Genomic DNA, 20,266 nt, shown 5'->3' with positions numbered 1-20,266 from the left:
TGTTTTCCGTTGCATGTCTTTGATCCTTTCCACTCTGTCGACTGTCATTGGACCAGATCTCCGGTCGTCTGCCACATCCTTCATCCTGATATCGTGCACACTGGTCGTTCAAGTGCAAACATGCCTACAGAGCAAGAATTTTTCTCTACTGGCCAGGGACACCCCTGTTCCTGCCCTCCAAATGTAGGCCATTGTCAGCCCACAGATACGGCATGCAGACCAGCAGGGTAAAGGGCCCAGGTTTCCAAAGTTACCTTCCCCCAGGCTTCACAGACACGGTGCAAGATCAAAATAGCACTTCCCACTGTTTTGGGATAAATTCCAGACATTTTGCAACAACAAGGATGAAGTTGCTTTTTTTCAGATCTCAGCATTGCTCAGATGCTCAAACAACAAATGCACATATCTCAGAGACCAAGGTCAATGGGCCATGTAAGGTCATGTGTCCACGAGTGAGCTTGGTGGTGCTTTTTCGCGTTTAAATTACACTGTGAATGATTTAGACCGTTTCTAGTTTTTCCTGGACTGCAGAAAAAAACAAAAGAAATTCAAAATGGAGACTATTCTGTACGGGGGCCTGTATTTGCAATTTTCTGAAATGAATTAATCTCAGAGAAACTGGTGTTTACTTAAAACGGCACAGCATGAGCTAATGGAAATATGATTACTATCCAAGTGAATTTACATGGTAATAAATCTAATTCCAAGCACTTGGAAATTTCTGTTTCAACAATTTACAGTATTATTAAATAATTAACAGCTCATATAATTAATGTTGAAATACCAGGACATTCATATAAGAGGAGTATTGAACATTGATTTTGTTGAATCATTGATGCATACAACATCCAATATTTAAAAGCTGACCAGGAAAGATCTCGAAAGATGGTTTTTTCTCATGCCGCCTTATAAACCAAGAAGGTTTGTACTGCCAAAAACCCTGGAAGGCCTCACTGCTGAAACACACATGCAAGTACCATGATTGATTAACATGCAGCAAATGTAAACCTCTGGTAATGTCTGGAAGGCAATGGGATATTAAAAGCTGTTGGAGTGAACAGCTGTGTTGTTAAATTTGCATGAATTCTGTTTCTCCAGATCAGCATTGTGGCAAAACTGCTTAGGCATGGAGCAGATCCCAGTCTACTCGACTACAACTGGGACAGGCCTTCAGGTAGGCTGGGCGATCACTGCTTATCGGTTGTTTCAGCCAACAACACTATTCAAATTCAGTCTCTGGGATTTTTAATTAGTCGATATGCACTTTCAAAGTGTCATATAAAAGGAATGAATGACCACCAGACTGTTACTCTGAGATCGGAGACTGAAATGAGCTAAAGTCTGAATTATAGAACTCAATTTCACTATTGAAATATTTACTTAGCTGGTCGTTTGTCGTCAGATGATTCAATTCATTTGTTCTTGGAATTTAATTCGCTTTAAAATTACTTCCATTTAGGACATTAAGTCATTGCTGCCTTTCTGCAGTGGAAATTGGGCCAAGACTGGCTTGATTAAATTGTGCTTACAAATGTAAATGGAGCCAGGGAGCTCAATGAATTCGCAATTAAATTTGCTTTTTTAAGCGGCACAGCTGCTTTTGGCTTTGCCTTAAGTGTCGTGCAGCTGCCTCTGGTTCAGAGAGATTCAGGGTGCCTGTAATTTGAAGCTGAAATCCCTGAGTCAGTCGAATAATTTGTCATTTGGGCCCCTGAGCAAGGCCCTTAACCCCTGGTCGCTCCAGGGGGCCGCTTAATCCTGCTTCCTCAAGAAATGTACTTTGCTTTGGATACAAGCATCTGCTCACTAAATTAAAAAGTGAAAACTCTTACCTTCTTCCTGTTAATGCTAGGACATACTTTTTCCTACTGCCTTCCTCACCCACGACTGCAATGTGGCCATTAAAAACTTCTCACTAATATGCACTAATACAATTAATTATTGCTAGTTGCATTTACATGTGCAGTAGACTCAAGTCTGAGGGTTTGAATCGTGCCTCTGCTCTGTGTGCACAGCCTGCACTTTCTCCCCATGTTCTCCCAAAGAGTGTGTTTGTGTGAGTTTGTGGATGTGCCTGCAGTGCATTATTAGTCTACTTGCATAATAACAAAAAATAATAATGATCTGTACATTATTATTATTATTATTATTATTACTTGTGGTAGTAACACAGTCACAGAATAAAATCTACAGTCCAGCAATATGTGTTTTTGCTCACACATAGCTGTGTGGCCAGCACGCTCGCACGCTTCCTTCACTCTCCGTATTCTGCCTCTTAGTATTAATCCGCAAACCAGTTTGTGCACATCGACCATCAGCAGTTTCGCTCCTGATTTCCTGACTGAGCGGCCAGCAGCGTAAACACGGTTATTGTGCGACCCTACCCCTGTAACGTGCAGTATCGGTTCGGCAGGGGGGCGTGCACACTCACCTCCTTGGATTTTCACTTACGGGTGCGTGTCTCCTCTGGGCTGCAGATGTGGCGGCCTCACGCTGCACTGCAGACATGCTCTTGAGGGCGGAGGAGTGCTGGGAAAGGAAGCTGGGGCTCTCACCAGCGCCATCGCCGGGTGACCAGAGTGAGGGAAACTTCCAAGATGGTTCTGCATCCAACAGGAAATTGTAGGTTCCTCTCTGTCCATCATCACTGAATAATGGGTGGATGCTGTTAATGGCTTAATCCTTAATTCTTTCTTCACTGTTTATTTTTAGAATAAAATGAGAATGCATATTTCTGTTTGAGATATTGCATGAGCAATCGTTGTCATTAATTTTATTATTTTATTTTACATTTCCAAAGGTCTATTTTTTGTTGTTTTTGTTATGAGGTCACCTAAAGTCTGCAGCATGTCTGACACTGAAGAGGGGATAACTTAATCACGTGATTCTGACACTGAAGACAGGGATAACTTAATCACATGATTCTGACACTGAAGAGAGGGATAAGTTAATCACATGATTCTGACACTGAAGAGAGGGATAAGTTAATCACATGATTCTGACACTGAAGAGAGGGATAACTTAATCACATGATTCTGACACTGAAGACAGGGATAACTTAATCATATGATTCTGACACTGAAGAGAGGGATAAGTTAATCACATGATTCTGACACTGAAGACAGGGATAACTTAATCACATGACTGACACTCGCTCAGAGTTGGCTCTCAGTGTTCATCAGCCCCAGGTGCTCCTTAATTAGCCATTTTCATCTATGTATTAAACATGTCAACTGAAGAGCAAAATTCCAAAGCACCATTTTTTGTTGCCTTTGAGATGAGACTGCTAATGACATAAAGTCAGGCTTCCTCATCATACATTACAGCATTTGGAACCAAAATTCATTCAGTCCTTTTCTAATCCAATGAAGTATAGTTGAAATATGTTAAAAATGCATGCTGTGGGCTGAGTGAGTTTTGGAAATTTGCTCTTGCAAATGGCAGTAATGCAAAATGAGATCAAGCCTCTTTGTTCTGGAAACTTCCTTCAGCTGGTCCTTGCTGGGACAGTTCCAGGTGCTGAAATCACCCCTTGGCAGCTTGGATCTCTCACGCTGAGTCCCAGGTGCCTTACATAACCTCTTGCCCTCCCCATCATGTCCCCTTACAGGACCCACCTTGCCCTCCCCATCTGTAAGCAGGACAGCATTGCGGAGAAGGAGACCATGTTCAGGGAGAGACCTCAGGCATCGTCGTCTTCCTGCTCATCTAGGAGAACGGAAAGGCTTAGGCAACCAGAGCAGGCAAGTTCATAGCACACCATTGTTTTATCGTGGTAGTCACATGTGCTTTGAGGCATGTCACATGATCCAGTGGCAGTCCAGTGTGCTTTGAGGCATGTCACATGATCCAGTGGCAGTCCAGTGTGCTTTGAGGCATGTCACATGATCCAGTGGCAGTCCAGTGTGCTTTGAGGCATGTCACATGATCCAGTGGCAGTCCAGTGTGCTTTGAGGCATGTCACAATATCCAGTGGCAGTCCAGTGTGCTTTGCTTTACTTTAATTCAAGTAATCATCAAATAATTTAATTCCAGCTAAGCCCAACATGGAATCTTTGTGTTAGAAAATACTATAAATGCGCCATGTGCATTTTCAACAAAATCTTGCATAAAACAGATATATGTTTGTGAACATTGGGTATATACCAATTATATTGTAACCTTATTGTTCTCAGAGTTCCAATATCCAAAGGACACATCGATATAATGTAAGCAGTGAGATACATGCGTATTTGTATGCTAAAAATATGCAAAGCACACAAACAGAGACAATGCATGCAGCAGACTAATGGATTTATAACCAGAAGAGCAAGACAACATGAAATATGTCCACTGTATGTAGTACTACTGAAATAAATTGCGGGTGACAACGCAGTGTTGTTATAAATCGCAGTAATATCTTAGGATCAGCAGTGGGAGAAGCCCGTATGCCTTTGGGAACTTTAGCAGAATAAAATATGAAGTATTTATTTTTCTTGGCACCAGTAAACACTTGGGAAGGCAGCTTTTGTGACTCTTACTGTTTCGGGAGTCCCCCTGCCTCTCTGAGAGAATGAGGTTACCCCCCCCCCCCCCACACACACACACACACACACACACACACACCCATCTCTGTTGTCCTCAGATGGTCTGTGATCTGACACACACACAGCATTCCTTCTGGAAAATTCCTTTTTCTGTGTGGCTGCATATTTTATGAAGCCTGGTCAAGCAGTGACTCTTTTTCTCAAACCCAGAATGCCACTAGACGCTGTGTTCAATATGGATTGTAACGCTCATGCACAAAAATAGAACCAATATTATTATTATGATTATTATTTTTTATTTTTATATTTTCAATTGTCGTTTAAAAGTTAACTTTTAGTTCGTTTTCTGTGTGGTTTTATTTGTTTTTGTCACTATTTATTTTAAAAATATATTCCTGAGTAGTTTTTATATTGTAGCACTGAGCGTGATCAAAATGTCTGACCCCCTCTGTGTGTTTCCTGCCTTGGGGTGTAGCAGAGGGTTTATTCTTTCTCTTTGCTTAAACTATAGTGCTTTTAAGGGCTCAGACTAAAAGAGTGTTTTGGCAAATTCAGCTGTTGTTTGCTATATGGTGTCTTCGACACATATACGTTTTAGCTTCAGTTTAAGTTTTACTAATTTTATTTCTAGGTATAGAGAGAAAGTTGTGGAGCTATTTTATATTCCTGATCATTACAGAAGCCTACATGAATACACAGTGCATATTATGTGCTAGTGTCCTCAAAATGGACAAGACATGTTCCAGGTGCTTTTAATGGTTATCGGAAGGCAATATTCCGGATTATATTTCCTCCAATGATTTCCATCAAGTAGGAAAGATAAACAAATTATAAAACAAATCATTTTGGTTAAATAGTATATAGATTGTAACAGAAAGTATTTTACATCCGTTGTGATGGTTGATAAATTGTTTCATTGTGCCAAACAAAACTCAGACGCGAAACAGGAGAGGCATCTTTCAGTCCTTCCAGATGCCTACGTTCTCCTCTGTGGGTCAGTGGCACAGAACCCACCATCTCTCTTTTGCACCATCCGCATGGTATCCGCATGTGGCTCGGAGCAGGCATCCCCCAGAGATTGGCAGATGAGGGTGGGAAACCCCCCCGACCCCCCTGGCCGCCAAGCACACATGAACTGTAGAATACAGTCCTCAGAAATAACAAGAGGAAGTCAGGAGGATACTTATCTCTGGGTTTTTCTAATTAACTGCCCTTGCAGACTATTTCCTCCTGTTGGGGCTTTAATCCAGCCAAGGCAACACTAGTGATTAGCAGCAGTGTCATCTGTAGTCCTGCGCACCCAACTTCAGGCGGGGGCTGGTAATTGGGACTGACAGAGGTGTATTTGTTCATTTGTAAACAACTGAGGGGTGTCTGATTACTGTAGTTAGGTTTTGTATTTTAACGATGAACTACTTATGTAGTAGTAAAACTACTACCACACAGCTCTTGAGCCATGCATCATTGTGGGGTTTCCTCTGGGTTCTCTGATTTCCACCCACAGTCTGAAAGCATGCTATGGTTGATTGGAGTTACTAGACTGTGAATGGTTTGTGTGTGGCCAGTGGTGGGTTGGCACCCCATCCTGGTTTATTCCCAGCCTAATGCCCCTTGTTTCCAGGATTGGCCTTGTGGTTAAACCAGTGTTTCCCAATCCAGTCCTCAGGGAACCTGCAGACAGTCCACATTTTTGCTGCCCTGTGTTTTTCAGAGGGAGCAAAAATGTGGGCTGTCTGGCAGGGACCTGGGAGGGAAAAAAAACATGGACTGTCTGTGGGTCCCCAAGTACCGGGTTGGGAGACACTGGTTTAAGCCCATAATGAGAGCACACAGTTTCCTCTAACTTCATTCTTACAGGAAACCTAAATCACGCTAATTCAGTAGGTCAACATTATGAACGCTTTACAGGCTAATGGGTCTCTGCTAGCAAATGAACATTACTCTTCTTGCCATGTCTATCTGCCTTTGCTGCTTTTCTATCAAATCGTCTCACATGCGGCCGCTTACTTTACGAACAACGGCCAACTCTCCCGCTGGTGTCCAGGTGAAGCTCGTGCCTCCAGCTCCGAACGATGACCTCGCTTCCCTTAGTGAATTAACCGATAGCAGCCTTCTGTATGAAATGCAAAAGCGCTTCAGCAACGACCAGATATATGTAAGTATCTTTATTCACACTGATTCATCCCCTTGGTGACATTTACATTACTAAACACTCAGATGTACCTCTGCTCGGTTTCGCTGATTAAATGTGTCATATATTAATCTGTCCCACCCTTGCATATGTGCTCGCTGCCTCATTCCACTTTCCTCGTTGTCTGCATAAAAGACAGTAATAATCTTTTGAAGCTACTGCTCTGGGAACTGGCAGAAACAACATTTCAAAGCACCTTAAGAATGATGAGTCCCACACTAGCCCTTGGACTGGAGGGGAGATTAGTTGCGTTTCTCCTTGAGTTCCATATAAATCAAAATGCCGCAACATAACTCCTTGGCTACCTTTTCAATTCATCATTTCCTGAATGGGTTAAAAAATAAACGTGTATTATTCTTTGCCAGTAAACATTACTTGTTTTATCGACTTTAGAATCATTATTTCTTTTAGCTAGTTCTTTATTACCATGGTATGTACTACATGGAATGTAGGTAACTCACTTAACTGGCTGTAATGAACTGACCTACCTTTAGCTGAGAGCAGAGTTGCACTCAGCACATAAAACCACTCACTACTTGTACTGATGTCAGCGTGATAAATCCTTTCATAGATGTCCACCAAACCTCTTGATCTGTTGTATAGTTGTGCAGCATGATGAACGGCTGTGAGAATGTGTTTAAAGGTCAATGTTACCTTGAACTTTGATATAAATACACAAAAAATGAATAACTGGGTTTTATATTATCCTTTAATTTGCTCTAACAGATGAATTATACCTTGAATATCTTCTTCTCTTTCAGACATATATTGGCCACATTCTTCTGATTCTTAATCCCAACAAAAGTCTCCCTATTTATTCAGCACCGGTAAGTGGCACTTTACATGGCTTTATTTGGGGTGTGAATATGGTTTCAGGGGCATTCTGTGCAGAAATACCCAGTGGAAAATTGATCTCATTATTACTAATTCAGTATTTTTCTGTGAGGTGTAGAAATCTGTCAAATTTATAGTGAGGAATTTTCATTATCTGGGACCAAAAGGACTTCAGTTCAATCCACTCCGCTGTAAAAGCGAAAAATCTAGGCGAAATTGTTTCTCCTGTAATGGAATATATGTAAGATGTGTTCTGGACTCATCTAGGTAGGTTCATGGCTGCTGAACAGTTTTAAATGACCCTGTGGAGAGTAGCTCTTCTCTGTAAAGCGCGACTCCACAATGCGTATCCATAAGCATGAAACTCAGGTGTCATTCCTCAAGTGTATAAATTTAACATGGGTCCATGAGTATGGAAACCTGGTGGGGAGCCGTGAATGTGGAATCAGGCACGTGTCCCTGAGTGCGGCCCTCTGGTGTGGATTTATGACTGTGGGGCTCCAGTGTTGATTCATGAGTATGAGTGGCCAATGCATATGCATGAAATGCACAGGAGCAGCCTGTTCTGTCACCTGTTCGCTTTCTACTTGCATGAATCTCATGTCTTCCTTTCATACCATCTGTTCATTTTCCACCCGGTAACCCGGGTCACCCAGTATTGCATCTGTCCCACACAGCAGCTCCCAGTCCATTACCCAGGGGCCTCCTCTCTGTACCTGGCATTCTGCTCCTTGTGCCTCTTCTGTCGCTCATTGTGTGTTTCCACCAACACTGCTGCTCAGCCTTTGATCCCTGTTCCCTTTATGCATCTTATATCAATCAGCATATTCATCGCATTCAGCCCATTTTAATATGTCATATTGTAACTCTGATGCTCTGTACAACCACGTATCTTTTGAGCCCAACTTTCCTCTAAATGGTCTTTCTCGGTTTAGTGTCTATAGCCTTTTAAGGCCTGTTTGCTTTAATCTCTAGCTTTGATTTTGACCCTAAAAGCTTTTACTTTGATGCCATGTAGTTCCCTGCACTTCACTGTGCTGTCAGCAAGGGGCAGCGCTGAGCAGAGTTGGCGCCGGATGGATAAATGAAAATACGAAGTGTGGTCGGTTGAGCACCAGCTGAAATGAAATTGGACATGAGGAAATATAATACACAGTTTTTTACATGTGTGTGTGCACATACCTTTGATCTATTTAGTGTGGATTGTTATGGATCATTCAAACTTCATATTGAGGTTTGAGAGGAAAAGGTTAAAAAAAAATGGTAAAAAACAACGTAAAATACAGCTATGAAACCCTCAAAAAAACCTTCATTCACAGCATGACACCTATTCCTGTGTCATGTCTTGCTTTCCATCCTGACAGGATCAATTCTCTCAGGGGCTTCAGGAAAAAATGACCCCATCTGTCTGTGAAACATGGCATGCTTCTGACGTTGTCTATACAGCTGTGATTACAATCACCCCCCCCCCCCCGGCTCTCTCCAGGTGAGCCAGCTGTACTTCCGCCCCAGGGGACGTCCCTGCCCCAGCCTGCCCCCCCACGTCTTCTCCTCTGCGGAGAGAGCCTTCCAGGCAATGCTGCGGGAACGCCGGCCGCAGTGCTTCGTCCTGAGGTACCCCTCGCTGTGCTTCTCACCTCTGCTCTCCACCTCATCTGCATCTGTGTGACCTCATTCCTGGGCTGCCAATACCCCAGAATCAGCATTAAACTTTCGGGTTTGCTTGGGGGGGGGGGGGGGGACGCTGTCTTCCCCGAGCACCGGGAAAACATGCACACTCAATAAAAGCTGAGCGTGAGCTGTTGACATACTCACACCTCTGTTGGTTTTGTGTTAAGTAACGTTTGACTTGCAGTGTAATTAGTACTGCTTCTGTTATCTCCTATATATTACCACAGTCTGAGTGTGTTTCATGCCACAGTCCAAAAATATGCAGCTTAGGTGGACTGATCCACATAAATTTTCCAAAGCACATTAAATAATGTGCTCCCATATATGCTTTCCTGGGTGTGTGTGTGGGCGGGGATTATGTTTATATTGCATTGTGGGGACTAAATGTTCAGTGCAATTAAAATATGTTATCTTTACGTTGTGGGGACCATTTTTCTGTGTCCTGGTTTGCTCTCCATGCCTCCCATAACTAGATCCACATGACCGTGACCCAGAAAGAATAAGTTTTTTTTACCTGGATTTTTAAACTGCTGAGCAATATATTGCTTGGTTTGTTAAATGCGTCCCCTACAGAGATAACACATTGTTTATGTTCTAGAACACTGGAATATGAAGAAGGTCTAGATGTAGTGAGAGGAGAAGGCAGCCTTCCAGCTCTGGTCACATATGCATTGTAGGTTACAGAAGAGTGTCCCCCAAAGCAGGGCTAACCCTACCTTTCCAGGGGCCCTAGGCAAAGCCTTTTTGGGAGCCCCCACCCTCCCCCCCACCAATGAAACTGATGATCATTTCACTTCCTCCACAACACAGATAATTCAGGGGCGTTAGGCAACTGCATATTCTGTCTGTAGCTAGAGCCAGTCCTGCACCGAGTTTCTCTAGCAAGCTGTCAAGAATTTTGGAAGTCTCTCTTTCCTCCTCTCTTTCAAACTTCTCATTCTCCCTCTCTCTCCATCTCTCCTTCCCACGCCGCCATATCCCCTCCATCCTCCCCGTCTACCTACCTTCTGTCCGTCCGCCTGGCTGCCTCCCAATCTATCCCGCCCTCACATCATCTCCTTCTCACTCTCCCTCTCCCTTCCTCACCCTCTTCCTCCAGCGGAGAGAGTGGTTCCGGGAAGACCGTGGCCTCTCAGCATGTTGTGCAGCACCTGACTGTCCACTCCAGCCCCGAGGGCTTTGCTCTGGGTCCCCAGATGGAGCATGTGAGTCAGTAACTCCCCACCCCTTTTAACTGGGGGCTTCCCTCACTCAGCACCCATAATCTGTATTCAATTTTGTGGTCTTAGATGAAACTGCAGCCAGTCCCAGTGGTGACCACTTTATAGACCTGCAATAAAGTGAATTTGCTGCAAAATATGTATTTTCAGAGCAAGCTGTAATGTAACGACTGAGATTTTATAGGTGACTGGTGTTGCATGAGTATATTGAGAGTCCCAAGCAGCCTGCCCTGCTAAACACGGCAACACATTGGGCAAATATGTTCTCATTTTGAAGAAATAAAGCCCATAGTCGCCTTTTCAACATGTATCTGATAGTGCCCCCTGGTGGTAAATTTGTCTTACTGATTTTTTACTTTATTATACAAATTATTTAGTTTTACCCTGGATTTCTTACGTATGCGTATTTGCGTGCACGTGTCAGTAATTCCTCCTTTTGGTTGTTTCATCAGGTGAGGAGATATACAAAAGGAGTAACTTTTTGGTAGTTTATGTTTGCTTTTTCATTATTTTCAGATAAACTGCATTCTTGAAGCATTCAGTCATGCGAAAACCGAAATGAACGACAGCTCTAGTCGCTTCATTAAGTTCCTTTCGCTTCAGTACAAGGAGAAGACATTGACTGGAGGTAAATTAAATCTTTTTTATTGTTATTCTACAAATATTTGAAATGATTACATTACACTATATACCGATGGTGTAAGGCATGGCTATGAATAGTAACGTTTGATTCAATTTCAAATCCTGGAAAATGAATTTGCTTGTTTACTGTCAACACTATTACATGTGTAAACAAACAGGCTTTATGGGTGACGTCATGACTTGGGGCTGTATCCGCACGCCTCCTGGGGGGAGGGGTGAATCCACATTACTCCTGTGAGTATGGGGAGTTTGGTTAGGCTAACTGGTGTTTCTGAATCGCCCATAGTGCCTGTGCGCTCTTTGGCAGTGTTTGTCGATCCAGACAGGCCACATTTTTGCATTGTCCAGCCGGGAGCTGGGAGGAAGCAAGGACCCGGTTGAAAAACACTGCTCTATGAGGGACACCCCATCCAAACTGTACCCCAGCCTTGTCATCTGTGCCGCCTAGGATAGGTTCTCTCCTCCCTGCTACCCTAACCTGCATGTTTGGTTGGAAGAAGTGTAGATAGACGAGCTGATTTTGCAAGTCACTAAAATGGCCAATAGGGGGAGCCAAAGCTTAACTTTTCAAAATTTATTTTAAAACCGCTTCCCTTCCCCGACCAGCAGGAATGCTGTGTACTCTAATTTACTCTCTAACTCTAAATGACAACTGAATGTAATGAGCTACATATAAAGGAAATAGTCCAAAGCGAAACATATAGCTTTACAGGATAGGCCATCATTGGTTTGGGAGTTGAAAGTCAATATTGTTAAGTGCCTTCTCTAAGTTATTTGAGCTGTATGTGTGTTTTATTTTAATGCTAATGGCCCTGTGTGTGTTTTCTTTCAGCCAGGCTATATATATACCTCTTTGAGAAGTCACGGCTCATCTCTCCACCACAATATCAGAGGAACTTTAATATCTTCTACCTGATAGCAGAGGGCATGTCCTCAGAGGAGAAGAGCCGTCTGTATCTCAACAGTGTACTCACACACAGGTCAGAACTGCACACACACACACACACACACACATATATTCTTGTATTCATATCTATGTGGGGACCATCGATTCCTTTCTTTGGGAAAAACTCTTATCCCAACATGACAACCGTAACCCCCACCCAGCCCTAACCTTAACCTTAAGTGACCAAACAAAACAAAAGACTTTTTAGTTTTTCGATTGCATGCACAAATTTTATAAAATTGAGCTTCCCCTTGTAGGAACCGGAAAAAAATAGCTTGCATTACATCAAGATAACAGGCTTTTATCACATTGTGGAGACAAATAAGTTTATGACAGATATACACAAGCTCATTGTGTATTATTCACAGATTAGTAAAGGTACACCTTAACGTGAGAGTACATATACTGCTGGAAAATTACACAACCTTGGTAACTTGATGAATTGATGCGGCTGCTAGCTAAGTGTCTCAAAGCTCTTTATTTCTCTCTCGTTTTTATCTTTTGGTTCAGTGATGTGAATGTTTCAGCTGTTCCATGAAAAAAACACTCTTCTATTCCCAGTTTCTGTATGAATGCTGAGTAGCTGTCGAGGCAAGGAATTTCACACTGACTGCATTTCAGCAGTGACACGACGGCCACAGGTTCAAAAGTTCACCTGCTGTTCAAGTGTTTGCATGAGGGTGTTATATAAACATTTTGGTGACCTGGGACATAGAGATTGGGACAGGGAGATCGTGGACAGAGAGATCAGGACCAGGAGATCAAGGACAGAGAGATCATGGACAGGGAGATCGTGGATAGAGAGATCTGGATCGGGAGATCAAGGCCAGGGAGATCGTGGACAGGGAGATCGTGAACAGGGAGATCCGGATAGAGAGATAATGGACTGGGAGATCATGGACAGGGAGATCAAGGACGGTGAGATCAGGACAGGGAGATCAGGATAGGGAGATTAAGACAGGGAGATCCGGACAGGGAGATTGGAACAGAGATATCAGGACAAGAAGATCGAGGACAGAGAGATTGGGACCAGGAGATCAAGGACAGAGAGATCATGGACAGGGAGATCGTGGATAGAGAGATCTGGATCGGGAGATCAAGGCCAGGGAGATCGTGGACAGGGAGATCGTGAACAGGGAGATCCGGACAGAAAGATCATGGACAGGGAGATCAAGGACAGCGAGATCAGGACAGAGAGATCGGGATAGGGAGATTAAGACAGGGAGATCAGGACAGGGAGATTGGAACAGAGATATCAGGACAAGAAGATCGAGGACAGAGAGATTGGGAACAGAGAAATAAGGACAGAGAGATTGGGAACAGAGAAATAAGGACAGAGAGATTGGGAACAGAGAAATAAGGACTGGGATATGGACCGAGTGGTCGGGACCAGGAGATTGGGAGCAGAAAGATCAGGACAGGGAGATCAGGGACAGAGAAATCGGGAGGAGGAGATGGGGGCCACTTAGCACTTTCAGGCTGACACGGGGCCCCTGAATGGGAAGCAGCAGCAGCTGTGGCCCCTTTACTTCCACGGTGATGCAGGCACCTCTGTCAAGGCTGCAGGAGACCTATCAGAGGCCCCCACTAGGCCACAGCAAATAAACGCACACAGTGGTCAGGCCCGTAGCCAGAAATAAATTTCATGGGGTGTCCCCCCAGTAGATTTTGCCAATCGGGGTAGGGGTGGGGGAGTACCCGCTCGGGAGATTTTGCTGACCAGGGGTGGGGGGGGTCAAACCCATAATTTTAGTTCCTGTCCACGTTGCTGATTGCGGTCATGGCCGAATGGTGACCCAGACAGACGTTTACACCCCCGCATGCTTACAGAGGATCATGGGCCTTTTCATCCATAACCGCATAGTCAATCTGAGCAGAAAAAAAGAAAGGAAAGGAGAACTGAGGCTTCAGCGTTCCCGGCTCTCCTGGAGACCTCGCCCCACCCTAAGTGCCTGATTTTGGCGTCCAGTGACCCCCGGTACATCTGATGGCGAGAGTGGCTGCTCACGGCCTCTTTGCTTGCTCTGCAGGTACCTGAGTCAGGGCACGCCAGGAGACATGGTGGAGGAGGCTGTACCTAAGGAGCAAAGCCGGGAAAGGCTGGCATCCCTGAGACAAGCTCTGCAGGTTGTGGGCTTCAGTGTCCCGGTGGGTATGGGGGCATGGGGCGTCACCAGAGGGGGGGCAGCGTGGTCACACACGCACTCACACTCTCCCACCCAACAAGCACATGCGGGATGCGCAGAGCTCAGCGTGGTTTCGGCCGCTTACAGTCACGCACAGCCCCATGTGCGCTCGTTCCCACACCCCCATGCGGAGCACGGACCCGCACAGTTAACAAACACGCTTCTGTCCATGCATATTCCCTGACGGGCACGTTTTGACCTGTTGCAGTTGGCTTATGGTTAATATCTTAAAATAAAACAAAGTTGCTAAGCACCAAATTTTCAAAACCACTGATGCAGACTGTAGCAGTGATCTGACGTGTGATCTTCTGGAGTTGGAAGCCTTCGATGGGGTGTTTGACGAGTCCGATTACGCAATTGCCGCCTGCGATCAGTATTTTTTTCCCTCAGTCAGCACTGCATGACAGCATGGCTGCTCCAATCAGCTCTTTATGACAGCGAGCTGGCTGAAAAAAAAACAGACGCATGGACGCCTCCTGTGCGGCGTTTCCTTCAGAACACACCAATTATCGGGTGGGCGTGGCATCATGTGCGCCACTGCGCTTTGAAGTCCAGGTGCAGAGGTTTCCCGGAGCTGCCTGTCACCTGGCCTTCCCACCCTTCATCACATGTGAGGGTCATGTTCTGGGTTATATTTTCTGGACATATTCCGTTTCCGTGGGTAGTCACCACAGGTGCTCATTACCATAGATGCAGGCTGTGGACGCACCTGCTCAAATGTGGGCACTGCTTACTTGCAGCACTGTAATCCTCTACACAATGCGCCCTGATACCATGAATCCAATGCCCATTCCCTGATTTGATCTCATTTACCCATAATCCTCTCTTCTAGACCCTGGCCGTTGCTCCTCACTTGCCATGTCCTGCATTTCCATTTCCACGTCTATCTAGTGGCAAAGCCTTTGCTTGTGGTGTTACCTTTCTTCAATAATCAAAATAACATTATTTGGTATTTCAGCTTGAAAATGATGATAGACAGACAGTCATTCTTCTGAGATTTTATTTAACCCTTATGGAGAACATCTCTCTGTGGTGACCTTGGAATCACCTTCTCATATAAAATCCTTCAGTGTTATTAACATTAATATCTGTACTTCAGGCTCAGGAAGGTTACGGGTGGTTTCTGGATGAGGTTTCCATTCATTCTCTCTTAAACTTTTTTCCCCATCTTTGTTCATTACACTAACTGTCAACTTAAACAAATGTTCCTGCTTATCTAAGTTGGATCTCTTCAAATTTCATAAAGCGCTGCCGTAGATGGGAACGCTGAATAATGGGGAATTCCATTACCTGCCCTCCGTTGTGGTCAAGGACATCTGTGGCAATGGGTGGGGAGGAGGAGGGGTGGGGCGGGAGGCGAGGGGTTAACCTCTCTGTTAAAGGATTATCGTTGAAATGGGATGTCTCACTTTAAGTGCTGAGATGTGTTTTCCAAGGGCTTTTTCCAGGGTGATAAATGAGAAGAAGGTTTGTCAGTTGCGAGCAGGTGCAGTGTTGGGGAATTCACTGTGGGGTTGGCAGGGCAGGCCTGTCCTGGATATTGAAGAGACATAACTAGGAGAGGAGACCTGCATGTCTGCCTGATGAAATGCACTTCCCTCATCCCAGAGCAGCAAATTATCCAGCCACGGTTCATATACTGTACCTAGTGCACGCAGATGCACCGTGTCAATGAGAGGCAGGCATTAGATACACACACAGAGGAGAAGATACTCAGGATGCGTATGAACGATGAAATGGTGAACATGAGAGGGTCTTCTGGAGGTCCTGACACCACAGTGACGGAATGTTCTGGAGCCTGAGCTCTGCTGGATGCCATGATCATGTGCTACTAGTGAAGCCTCTGACCTGCAGCCAGACCGCGGGGTGCTAACCCTCTCTGGAATCACCTCCAGTGTCCTTATGATCCTAATCTTATCTCATGATCCCATAGCAGGAACAGCCTGGGTGTTCACCAGATCACCTATTAGAAACACACGTGTTTTTAAATCTACCTACTGTCTCCTAGTCCAAACCTCTGTCATGTCAACATCACGCGTTGTCACGATGTTTTACCTGTTAGACATTAGCTTTTCCTACCTTTATGTTAACTGGGGGAGGGGGGCAGAAATACGCTGATTCATAGACGTTGTGTCGTGTGTTTTTTCAGGATGTGGAGAACCTGTTCGTGCTTCTCTCGGCAATCCTGCTGTTAGGGGACCTGTGCTTCACTGGTACGCCAGATGAGGACGACGCATCTGTGCTGGATTCCCGGATGCTAGAACGAGGTCAGTGTCATGAAGGGCGGCCGCTGTTCACCCCTCAGGGGTCCCACTGTCTGGTGCTGCGGGTGGCTTGGTAGGGGTGGAGTGGGGGGGGGGGGGGGGGTCTCACAGACCCGGCTTCACTCGGCCGCCCTAACATCTCCCGCGGCAGCTGCTCTGAGCAGGAGCTGCCACTCACTCCAGCAGATCTGTGCAGGAAAGCAGTCACATGCTCTCTGGGATGCCTGACTCATTCCACGCGGCATTACTCACAGACCCCGCTAGGTTCAAATAATAATTTATTACTTTATGTAACGCCTGCATTACAGTAAGCGGCGACTTGGAAGATGGTAAACAAGTGACATCACGGGCTGCCACGGTGTTGCTCATTCTGTTCCGAGTGGAAGCTGACGGGGGCAGCTGTTGCCGGGGCCGCGATAAGTCATCGCCGCTGACGTCCGATGAAGGGGGGGCCGACAGTGATGCAGCCTCACCAACAGGCAGCACTCTGGGAATATTAAATGTTTTTACTAGATTGATAAATAGGCATCGTGAAATCGATCGCCTGTAATTCAGTGCGTTACAGGTAATGGACTGCGGGGGACCACGTTGTAAAGTGTGCAATCTGTTTATCTTCAAACGTGGCTCTAAGTAGAGTGTAATTGAAGAACATATTTCTAAAACTCACACAGTCCATGGGATAGTTTTTGAGGAATATTTCCGTGGACTTAGTGAGTTTAGGAAATTTATGGAAAGTTGAATGCTGAATGACGTAAGGACTGAGTGAGTTTTGGCTCACAATAATGTCTCAAAAGAAACAAAAAATAGACTGAGTGAGCTTTGGAACTTTGCTCTTGAATTAACAGGTTTAATATTAAAATGGGTAATTAAGGAGCACCAGGACCTGACGAATAGCGAGAGCTAAGTCTGAGCGAGTGTCAGTCATGTGATTAACGTTATCCCTCTCTTCAGTGTCAGACATGTTGCAGGTGAGCCCCGAGGACCTGAGCACCGCCCTGACATCAGACGTGACACACATTAAAGGTAACTGGCACGCTGGGATGGGACATCACATCCCCTGTTCCGTGACGCGAGCAGAGCAAACACTGCCCGCGGCAATGGTCTAACACGGGCGGGGGGAAAGGAGAAGGAGAAGGGGACAAATTCACCGAAGCCATGACGCAGCCGGCCAAGAGATTCTCCAGCATCACATGCCCGTCATGTTGGTGCAGAAAGATGCATGCAGACATCTGCACCAATAAGACAGATCATTCCTGTTCGCAAGCTCCGCCCCCTCATGCATGACATCAGATTCAAAATCAACTATATTCGCCCTGTACAGCTCAGGTACAGGGAGTTTGTTATGGCGTAATGTGACACATTCAAGTAAAATCGGCATAAGGATGACAATAAATATGGCACTTAGAGTCAGCAGTATAAAAATAAAGAATGATAAATAATAATGAAATAATCATCCCTGATCTGTAAGTTAGGGGACGGCTGGGGTGCCGCCTAATAGGCGCCGTCAGGCCTTTCTGTCACGTTGCAGTCTTTGTCACTGTCAGTTGCTTGTACGTTTTATCCTACCCAGACCAGTCTTCCCCTCTTCCTGCCTGTCAGCATGCCTTTGAAGTTCTTCCTCACTCGTTAGCAGCACCTCTTCTTGCTCTCTCTGCCTGCAGAAATGCTCCCCCCATCCTTCAGGTGCCTTAATTGCGGCCTTATTACCCGCCAGTTGAACTTGCCCCTGTGCGAGTGCAACGTAGCCATCGTTACTCACTCACGGTCTCCATCCGTTCCACCCAATCGATGTGACGTAACACCTGTAGTAAAGTAACAGGGAGCAAATCCCTTTTTTGGAACACGGCGACCCCTTTGGCTGGGTGAGAGTGTGCACTCAGGATCCAGTTTATAAATGCCCATAACACATCTGCACTGCCAGTTGTTTGCTTGGTGAACTTCTGGTTATAAAAAAGAGGCTGGTTTTATTATTTATTGTGCCAACTGCAGGATCTCAGCTTGTGTTAACCAAGGTGCATCCTAAAATTGAAGGAAATTGCACATCAGTGTTGACATGCTGGCTGCTTATCATTTTGTTTGATCCTAACAGCCATAATAATCAAGACTTATTTTGACTTGTTGGGATCCTCTATCACCGAAACCCTGGTGCAGTTCATCCTACTTCACATTTCCTGTTTATCTTCATCCGTTCTCCAGGTGATGTCATCATAAGGCGACACACGGTGGAGATGTCCAGCAGCTACAGGGATTGCCTGGCTAAGTCTTTATACGATCATCTCTTCAGCTTCCTGGTGAATATCATCAACCGTCACCTGCAGGATCAAGAGAGGGACAGAAGGTACCAAACGGAAAGGCTGATTTGTTCTCATTAGTCTATGAGATTACAAACCACATGCAGTTCAGTCGGCGGAAGGGTAGTGTCCTGGTGCCGTTGATGGTCCTGAGCTGCTGCAGAGTCATTCTGCCAGCCCATAGTCATTGTCATAGCAATTATGGACTGTATGCTATCTCTGAGACCGACATTCCCGATCCAGTTGATGTTTCTAGCGAGCCCAAGGAGAAGTCCAAGGGGACCGGCAGGTGTAGACGTGGGGAAGCCTGTCTTATTTGTTTGTGTGCATTGGCAGCTCAGATAGAGAGCTGTCATAAGGGTTAAAGACCTCTGTAATCCCATAAGACCCCAGGCACATTTTGATATATCGACAAGATATTTTGTTGGAATGCTTCGGACCGTTCAGTCGGATACGTATAGAATGAATACACAGGATTCCTTACCCCTCTGTCTGTAGACTTAGAAGAGGGCGAGTAAAGTCCTTTTCCTTAATGGCTGTTACGCAAATAGCTAAATGTGAATGCATTATGAATTTGGTGTTCTTTACTTTGAAAAATTGCAGACGCTCCTCTACTTATGGCTAAGATACGCTCCGAACAGCCGTTCGAAACTTGAAATGTTCGTAAGTTGTTATTCAACATCATTTTAAGGGTATACGCAAGTACATAGAAGTAGGATGCTGGGAGTACGCACGCTACGCTGCTGCGCGGTGGGAGTAGCGGCCAGAAGTCGTACTAGGCGGAATTGGCGCGCAGGAAAAAAATGTTCCAGACAGGAAACGGGAGCCAAAGGAACACAGTTTGGACCTTTTTGTTTGTATGTCTGAAAGTTCGGAAGTTGAAAATTTGTAAGTAGAGGAGCGTCTATACAAGGCAGTTAGTTTTGTGGTCAAAACGCCATATGCATTACAGCATTTTTTATAAGAAAAAAGAAAAGCTATTAAGCAATGTCTTACGATGAATGTGAACAAAGTGCACCTGAAGAGAAATAGCTATCAAAATATATCATTATTATTATTATTTACAACACCAATTATAATAATAGTGACAATAATAATAATAATAATTACAACAATAATAATAATTACAATAATAATAAAATAAGCCAATAACAACTTGTTCTCAGCAAACCTGATCTCATAGTCTTTCATCAAAGTGTTGTCCAATTATTATTTTACAACGTATTTCTGTATCATTTTATTTGAATATGTTTAAGTTTATCATTGTTAAAGAACAAGGACTGGCTACTTGGAACTGATTTTTAATTAACAATGGACACGTTGTGTTTGGTGTGATTTAAAGCCATTGATTTCTGGTGATGCAGAATCTGATATATAGATGTATGATGCTCTGAATCCATGTGCCCCAAGGTAGCATCTCACGGACTCTCTGTTCTCTCCACCCTCAGGCTGCATTTCCTATATCATCCCCCACCCAATAAATAATAAAGCTGCA

The 20,266-nt window shown here is 44.7% G+C and overlaps 1 protein-coding gene across 3 annotated transcripts in view; it reads left to right on the top strand.

The window, feature by feature from the left end:
- LOC125710073 (unconventional myosin-XVI-like) overlaps positions 1–20,266 on the top strand; it is a 99,263-nt gene that overhangs the window by 41,247 nt on the left and 37,750 nt on the right. For all 3 annotated transcript variants that reach the window (XR_007382909.1, XM_048979275.1, XM_048979276.1), the window contains exons 8-20: positions 1,099–1,174; positions 2,478–2,622; positions 3,611–3,743; positions 6,571–6,681; positions 7,479–7,544; positions 9,038–9,165; positions 10,322–10,427; positions 10,959–11,070; positions 11,917–12,064; positions 14,061–14,178; positions 16,366–16,483; positions 17,432–17,503; positions 18,677–18,818. Coding sequence is in view for 2 of the 3 variants with exons in the window: in XM_048979275.1 (XP_048835232.1) it covers positions 1,099–1,174; positions 2,478–2,622; positions 3,611–3,743; positions 6,571–6,681; positions 7,479–7,544; positions 9,038–9,165; positions 10,322–10,427; positions 10,959–11,070; positions 11,917–12,064; positions 14,061–14,178; positions 16,366–16,483; positions 17,432–17,503; positions 18,677–18,818 (1,475 nt within the window). In the remaining variant the exon portion in view is untranslated. The remainder of the gene's footprint in view (positions 1–1,098; positions 1,175–2,477; positions 2,623–3,610; positions 3,744–6,570; positions 6,682–7,478; positions 7,545–9,037; positions 9,166–10,321; positions 10,428–10,958; positions 11,071–11,916; positions 12,065–14,060; positions 14,179–16,365; positions 16,484–17,431; positions 17,504–18,676; positions 18,819–20,266) is intronic.

Source organism: Brienomyrus brachyistius, chromosome 16 (assembly GCF_023856365.1).
Source record: "Brienomyrus brachyistius isolate T26 chromosome 16, BBRACH_0.4, whole genome shotgun sequence".
NCBI lineage: Eukaryota > Metazoa > Chordata > Actinopteri > Osteoglossiformes > Mormyridae > Brienomyrus > Brienomyrus brachyistius.
This window is presented reverse-complemented; position numbering and strand designations above follow the sequence as displayed.